This window comes from Lucilia cuprina, chromosome 3, assembly GCF_022045245.1.
Source record: "Lucilia cuprina isolate Lc7/37 chromosome 3, ASM2204524v1, whole genome shotgun sequence".
Taxonomy (NCBI): domain Eukaryota; kingdom Metazoa; phylum Arthropoda; class Insecta; order Diptera; family Calliphoridae; genus Lucilia; species Lucilia cuprina.
The window spans coordinates 4,205,243-4,213,683 of record NC_060951.1 but is presented as its reverse complement, the minus strand read 5'-3'; the positions used below and the strand labels follow the sequence as shown (position 1 = coordinate 4,213,683).

The window sequence follows — 8,441 nt, the reverse complement described above, 5'->3', positions numbered from 1 at the left end:
CATAAATTCTATAACTCTCTTTACTATTTTTTTTCTTTTACATTATGTTTGTTGTTTTAACTGTGTTGGGTTGGTGGGGAGAGAGTTTAGTTTAATGATTTGTTGATGTTGTTGTTATCTTTGTTTTTCTTTCTTTGGTAAGGTTTGTTGTTGTTTTGCATAAGCTTATGTTTGTAGGCATTCGTGCAGAATTTTGTCTGTTTGTTTTGAGTGCATTTGCACTTGTTTCTTGTTTTAGCAAAGAGTTTTTTGTTGTTGTTCTATATTCTTATTTTGTGTGTTTTTTGTGCAGCTTTGTGCTTTGACATGTTGGGTCATGCATTATATACATTCGTTATTGTTTTCATTTAAAAACAAAATCTCTTTGGTTTTTTTCGTTAACTTAATCATTAAGTCTTAATGATTAAGTTATTTGTTGGTGGGGTTGGTGATTGGGTTGATGGTGAGTTATTAGTTTTATGCCTTTGCTTATGTTGTTGTTATTTTGTTATTCTTTAGTCAAGTTTGTTGTTGTTTTACTTAACTTGCTGTTCATTTATGTTTGCTGCTCACATTCGTGCAGGATTTTGTTTGTTCGTGTTGTTGAATGCTTTTGCACTTGTTTCTTGTAGCAAAATGTTTGTTGTTGTACTTTATTATTGTCATTATGATGTTGGTCATTGTTTTGTTGTTATTAGTAAGGGGTGGGAATGATGTTTTGCTTAACAGCTGTTCATTTATGTTTGCTGCTCACATTCGTGCAGGATTTAGCTTGTTCGTGTTGTTGAATGCTTTTGCACTTGTTTCTTTTAGCAAAATGTTTGTTGTTGTACTTTATTATTGTCATTATGATGTTGGTCATTGTTTTGTTGTTATTAGTAAGGGGAGTGTTTGCATAAAACTGTGTCTGGTGAATCAATCCATTCATATGTTGGAATGTATGTATGTAATTAGTTTGCGTTGTGGTTTTCTGTTATTATTAAAGTGGGAATTATTTGTTTTTTTCTTAATTTTTATAAAAAAAATTGACACACAATTGTTTTAATTCTTTTTTTTATAAATTATATAGAATTTATTTTAAGTTTTTATTTTTTTTATTTTACATTAGTAATTCTTGAGTTCTAGCTAAAATACTTAAACTAATACACGCAAAACAAAGAAAATTAATAGTTTTATTTTAAAATTAAATTTAATAAATGCAATGAAATTTGTATTTGTGTTTTTTTTTTTTAAAGAGGGAACTAAATTTCAACGGAGCTTTTTAAAAAAATTTTAAAATTATTATTATTTTTTTTTTTTTTTGGAAGACACTGATCTCTTCATTCCCCTAGAAACTTAGTTTCTATTCTAATTAGCTCCTTGCATTGTACTTCTTCTCCCCTTTTCTTTCTTAAACTTACTTCATGGTGGGCATGGCTACAGCAGCTTGGGTATGGGTAACATCAGTTTCACGCCACAATTGGGTGACAGTCTTGGTTTGAGTATAGAACTTAACACCTTGTTTGCCATAGAAATGATGATCACCACGGAAAGAGCCGCGAGTACCGGTGAAGGAGAACATGGGCAAGGGAACAGGGATGGGTACATTAACACCTACTTGACCAACATCGATTTCGTTGACAAATTTGCGGGCGGTGGCACCATTGGTGGTGAAAATGGCGGTACCGTTACCGTAGGGATTGGCATTGGTCAATTGGATGGCTTCATCCAAAGTATCAGCCTTAAGGATAACCAAAACGGGGCCAAAGATTTCCTCCTTATAGCAATCCATATCGGGGGTGACATCGGTCAAGATGGTGGGTCCTACAAAGTAACCATCCTCGAAGCCGGCTACCTTAATGTCACGGCCATCCAAGATAAGCTTGGCACCTTGTTTAACACCAGATTCAACCAAATCGCAAATACGTTTCTTGGCTTGAGCAGAGATAACGGGACCAACATCAGTGCCGGGAACATGACCAGCATTAACCTTCAATTTCTTGGCACGTTCAACCAAATCGGGAATCCATTGCTGAGCTTCACCGACAAACACAGCGGTGGACAAGGCCATGCAACGTTGACCGGCAGCACCGAAAGCAGCACCAGCCAATTGATTCAAAGTGTTTTCCTTGTTGGCATCAGCCATAACAATACCATGATTCTTGGCACCCATGTTACTTTGGACGCGCTTGCCATTCTTGCCGGCACGTTCGTAAATATATTTACCAGCTTGATCGGAACCAACAAAGGAGACAGCCTTAATTTCAGGAGCATCACAGATAAAGTTGACGGCATCATGTTGACCATGGATAACATTGACAACACCAGGAGGACAGCCAGCCTCGTTCAACAATTCCATCAACATCATGGTGGAGCCGGGAACACGTTCCGAAGGCTTCAACAACATGGTATTACCACAGGTAATGGCCACAGGGAACATCCACAAGGGAATCATAGCGGGGAAATTGAAGGGAGCAATACCGGCGGTAACACCCAAAGGTAAAACCAAAGAGTATGTATCCATATCACGGGCCACATTGGCAACTGTCTCACCCATTTGCAAGGAGGGAATGCTGCAGCAGTGTTCAACCACCTCTGTAAAAAGGGAAAGTTTTTATAAAATATCAACCCTTTTTCTTTATGGAAATTATTCTCTAAAAAGAAAAACTTACGCAAACCACGCAAAACATCACCCTCAGCATCGGCCAAAGTTTTACCCTGTTCCAGGGTAATATTCTTGGCCAATTCACCCATATTAGCCTTGATCAAAGCTTGCAATTTGAACATAACCTGTTGGCGTGACAATACTGAGGTGTTGCTCCAGGATTTGAAAGCTTTTTTGTTGGATTCCAAAGCAGTTTGCATCTCGTCTTGTGTGCACTTAGGGACACGGGTTACAACCTTATTGGTGGCAGGATCGTGTAAATCAATCCATTCGTTAGTCTTGGACTCGACAAATTTACCATCAACAAACATTTTGGTGGTGGGAGCGGCCGAAGAGTAGGCACGCTTAGCCAAGAAACGGGCCTAGAAAAGAATAACCATAAATAATTAAGTAAAAATAAATAAAAAGAAAAAAAATTCAAAACAAAAATCTTATAAATATTTATTTCCTTTTTTGCTTAAAAATCGTGGAATATTTTAAAAAAATTTCATGGCGTTTTATTTAATTTATTTAAAAGTTCATGAACCTTTTCGTATAATAAAAGACTCGTAAATTATTTTTAAATAATTTATAGAATTTTTGTAAAAAAAGTCATTAACCTGTAATGAGTTACACGAAAATCTTTTAAAAAAGTGCAAGTTTTTTTTTGCAAAATTTGGCTTTTTCTACTTTTATTTTTATCCTTTTGCCTTTTCATCACAATTCTTGTCTCTTTTTTAACTTCTGATCTTATTGGCATCACTTTAATTGTTTCTTTACCATTTATACCTTAATTATAACTCAATCTTCTGCCCTCTCTTTTACAATCTCTTTCTCTCTCTTTTGAAATTTGCATATTTCTTATTCTATTCCAAAATATTCCATTATCACTATCTAGCATGTGTTAGTATACATATATGTCATCTGCTAGCATGCTCAGGCCAAATTTTTTCTTTTCTCTTTGTTTTGTTCTCCCCTTTCGCCCTCTCAAAGCCCCTCAACCATTTAAAAGATAACTTTTATAAAACACGAGCCCACTTTATGTCGCCGACTTGTAGTGGTTTATTTCCATTGAGTTTCTTCTTTTTGCTTAAACTTTATATGAAAGAATAACAGGGGAGAAGGGAAAGAACAAATTGAATTCTTCTTTTTGTTCCAGATTGTTCATAGTAGGGGGCTGGCCTGTCAGTAGTAGTAGTATTACGTTGTAATTTTATAGAATAAATTGTTATGTGGCCAGATATACTACATAATATCAAGGTCAATTTTAAATTAATAGGAACAACGCAATATAGGAAATTGTAAACAGATTTTTTTCCGCTAATACTATAATAGACACTAGGGGGCCGATTTTTTTAATTTTTGAATAATAATCTGTTTTGAAGAAGGGGACAACAGTCCATAGTATAAAATGGACTAACGGGCAGAAATCTAAATTGGGCTGGACTATGTTCTATATAGTCTATAGTCTGGACTATAGGGAAGTCTATAATTTGGACTATAGAGTAGTCTATAGTCTGGACTATAGAGAAGTCTATAGTCTGGACTATAGAGAAGTCTATAGTCTAGACTATGGGGAAGTCTAAAGTCTGGAATATAGAGAAGTCTTTAGTCTGGAATATAGAGAAGTCCAAAGTCTGGACTTTAGAGAAGTTTATATTCTGGACAAGTCCATAGTCTGGACTATAGAAAAGTCTGAACTAAAGAGAAGTTTTTAGTCAGAACAATACATCAGTTTATAGTCTAGTCCATAGAAAAGACAAGTCTATAGACTGGACTATAGACAAGACTACAGTCTGGGCTATAGACAAGACTACTGTCTGGACTATAGATAAGAGTATTGTCTGGAGTGTAGACAAGACTATAGTCTGAACTATAGACAAGACTAAATACAAGACTACCGTCTGTACTATAGAAAAGTCTATAGTCTGGACTATAGAAAAGTCTATAGTCTGGACAATAGTGTAGTCTATAGTCTGGACTATAGTGTAGTCTGGACTATAGAGTAGTCTATAGTCTGGACTATAGAGTAGTCTACAGTCTGGACTATAGAGTAGTCTATAGTCTAGACTATAGAGTAGTCTATTGTCTGGACTATAGAGTAGTCTATAGTCTAGACTATAGAGTAGTCTATTGTCTGGACTATAGAGTAGTCTATAGTCTGGACTATAGAGTAGTCTATAGTCTGGACTATAGAGTAGTCTATAGTCTGGAATATAGAGTAGTCTATAGTCTGGACTATAGAGTAGTCTATAGTCTGGATTATAGAGTAGTCTATAGTCTTGACTATAAAGTAGTCTATAGTCTGGACTATAGAGTAGTCTATAGTCTGGACTATAGAGTAGTCTATTGTCTGGACTATAGACTAGTCTATAGTCCGGACTATAGAGTAGTCTATAGTCTGGACTATAGAGTAGTCTATAGTCTTGACTATAGAGTAGTCTATAGTCTAACCTATAGAGTAGTCTATAGTCTAACCTATAGAGTAGTCTATAGTCTAACCTATAGAGTAGTCTATAGTCTGGACTATATAGTAGTGTATAGTCTGGACTAAAGAGTAGTCTATAGTCTGGACTATAGAGTAGTCTATAGTCTGGACTATAAAGAATTCTATAGTCTGGACTATAGAGTAGTCTGTGGTCTAAAATATATCCTAGTATATAGTCTAGTCTATAGTCTAGTATGTTGTATAGTCTGGACTATAGAGTAGTCTGTGGTCTAGACTATATCCGAGTATATAGTCTAGTCTACAGTCTAGTATGTTGTATAGTGAAGTCTATAGTCTAGTTTATGGTCGAGTCTATAGTAGCCTATAGACTACTTTGTAGTTTAGTCTATAGTCTATTCTGTAGTCTAGTCTAATCTATGGTCTAGTTTATGGTTGAGTCTATAGTCTAGGCTTTAGCCCGCTCTATTTTTTAAGCATTGGTCTAGCTTACAGTTTATGCTAGTGTACAGTGAGTATATAGATTAGTCTATTAACTATTCTATAGTTTTGAATATAGTCTGTTATATAGTCTAGTATATAGTCTAGCCTATAGTCTAGTTGTAGTCCCAATAGAACCTAGTATATAATAAAGTTATAGTGTCTATAACAGTAATATTAATGCCTATAGTTGTATAGTAGCCTAGTCTATTGTCTGGTCTATAGCCTAGTCCATAATTTATTCTATAGTTTTTTTCTTTATTCTGTTTATTTCCCCAATCTTTTGCTAAAAAATCTTTCCATTTTACTATCAATTGAAATAAAAATTTGTTTTTTTTTTCTCTTTTTCTTTGTAGGTTTTTATGGCGTGTGAGCTATAAAGATAATTTGGTAAGTACTTGAAATATTCTTATCAAAAATAGTTTAAAATAAAATTGTTGCCATATGTTGTTTTTAATTATCAATATTATTGTCATCAAACTGCAGGAGGTAGATTTTTGCTAAACTTTTGAAACCTGTCCGACTTTCAAATAGATAATAAACTGAACTTTTTTTTTGCGGGTAATTTAAGAAAGATTGCAAGAGTTCATGTAGTTTTGGGAGGTTATCATATTGATAAACTTTTTTTTTTAAGAAGTTGGAGTAGGTTTTTTAATTAAATATAGTTTAGTTTCAAGTTTTGAATAAGATCTGGGGCTTTTTATCTTTTAAGAATTCTGCTTAGTTAAGGGGAAAGTTTTCCGAGTTTCTTATCTTATAAGTTTTTAAAATTCAAAACAAATTTTCTAAAAGTTTGTTATCAAACTTATATAATCTTGATAAGAAAGATTCAATTAAGTTAATTTTTAAAGATAGTACACTCTAGAGGTCTCATAACAGTTTAATATATAAAAAAAGGTGTTACCATGAGTTTTCTACTTTCAAAATCACAAGTTTTGTTTGTTTTTGTGCTATTAATTCTTATCAAAAGTTATAAATTTAAATTTAAAAACATCTGCTGATTATTTAACAACAAATTAAATTGATAAATTGGGGGCCAAAAAAATTGTTTAATTTAACAATAGCAACAACAACAACAATAATATTTTAATTGTAATTAAATTATTGATAATTTAGGGAGAATTTAAAAAATTTTTTAAATTACGTAATATGTTAGATGATTTAGCAAAAAAAAAACTTAAAAAAATCCAGTTTTAAACGCCCCCTTTCCCTGTTTACCGCGCTACACACTATTCAACACACACACACATGTTTTGAATAAATTTAATAGAGAAATTGTTTATTTAAAAATATATTAAGTACTTTTTTCTATTATTATTGTTTTATATTCTAGATAAATTTATTATTATTTCACTGCCCCCCCCCCTTCCCACTGCTCACCTCAGCGCCAATCAAACGAACCAAAGACATTTTTATATAAAAACTAATATTTTCTAGACGAGAGCAAGTACTAAACCAACCGGTGGTTAAACTAGAACTAAAATGTGTTGGCAATTATTTTTTGGGCTTTTCATATTGTACCAGCATGGTGTGACTTCGTGTTTTGACCCCCCCCCCCTCAATTTGCTTTAATAAACAACAACAAATTTTCTTAAATATTTAGTATATAATAATTCCATAACGTTGCATTAACAACGTCAACATTATGTTTGTAAACGAAATGAGAAATGAAACGGTAAATAGTGGGGAATTTATAAAAACTCTCTCTCTCTCTCTGTATCTGCCTCTTTGTTTGTTTACAATTAAGTTTTTTTTAAGGAAAATGAAACACTTGTTGAAATTTAATTAAAGAGAGGCAAGACAAAGCATTATAAAAAAGAGAGGAAAGTTTTTGTTTTGCTACTTGTAACAGGGTAGCCCTATAACAGTTTCACATCTTTTCGTTTCATTTTGGCGATTTTTAAAACCGTTTACCTGGAAAATCTTAAATTTGAAATAAATTTTAATAAAACTATAAGAAATTCAAAATTTTTCTTTAGTTTTAGTTAAATTATATCTTTTTATTTGATTTTTCCCAAAAAAATTTTCAATTCCCAAATTTCAAACTAAAAATCTACTCAAAAAGGGATTTTTGAAAATTTTTTGGGAATTCATATTTTTGAACTAATTTTCTTTAGAATAATAAATTTTCATCAAAATTTTCCATTTTCGGCTAAAAAATTTAAATTCCCTATTTAAAACTAAAAATCTCCTTCAAAAGAGATTTTTGCATTTTTTTGGGAATTCATATTTCTTAACTAATTTTCTTTATAATAATAAATTTTCATCAAAATTTTCCATTTTATGTTGAAAAATTTAAATTCCTAATTTCAAACACAAAAATCTCCTAAAAAGGGGATTTTGGAAAAAATTTTGGGAATTCATATTTTTTTCACTAATATTCTTTATAATAATAGATTTTCATCAAAATTTTCCATTTTCTGTTGAGAAATTTCAATTCCCAATAACAAACTAAAAATCTCCTCAAAAAGGGATTTTTGAATTTTTTTTGGGTATTCATATTTTTTTCATTAATATTCTTTATAATAATAAATTTTCATCAAAATTTTCCATTTTCGGCTAAAAAATTTAAATTCCTAAATTTCAAACTAAAAATCTCCTCAAAAAGGGATTTTTGAAAAATGTTTTGGAATAAATGTTTTTTTACTTTTATTTATTAAAATTATACTAGACAAGATGATACACTAGTTTATAGACTAGACTATAGAGTAGACTATAGGCTAGATAATAGACTAGACTATAGACTAGACTATAGAGTAGACTATAGGCTAGATAATAGACTAGACTGTAGACTAGACTATAGAGTAGACTATAGACTAGACTATAGACTAGACTAGACTATAGACTATAGACTAGACTAGACTATAGACTAGACTAGACTATAGACTAGACTAGACTATAGACTAGACTAGA

At 32.2% G+C, this 8,441-nt stretch overlaps 1 protein-coding gene across 1 annotated transcript; it reads right to left on the bottom strand.

Moving 5' to 3' along the window:
* Positions 1–1,018: 1,018 nt before the first annotated feature.
* Positions 1,019–7,029, bottom strand: LOC111689818 (probable methylmalonate-semialdehyde dehydrogenase [acylating], mitochondrial). The gene is made up of 3 exons (XM_046946594.1): positions 6,909–7,029; positions 2,631–2,985; positions 1,019–2,553 (listed from the first exon to the last, which is right to left on the bottom strand). Exons 1-3 carry the CDS (start codon positions 6,936–6,938, stop codon positions 1,376–1,378), a joined length of 1,563 nt encoding a protein of 520 aa, XP_046802550.1. The 5' UTR covers positions 6,939–7,029; the 3' UTR covers positions 1,019–1,375.
* Positions 7,030–8,441: the final 1,412 nt, after the last annotated feature.

Coding starts and splice junctions, on each gene's coding strand:
- LOC111689818 (XM_046946594.1), bottom strand. CDS start 6,938: ATGTCTTTGGTTCGTTTGATTGGCGCTGAG. Junction 2,986..6,908: donor TTCGTTTGATTGGCGCTGAG/GTGAGCAGTGGG, acceptor ATTCTTTTCTAG/GCCCGTTTCTTGGCTAAGCG. Junction 2,554..2,630: donor TGATGTTTTGCGTGGTTTGC/GTAAGTTTTTCT, acceptor CCCTTTTTACAG/AGGTGGTTGAACACTGCTGC.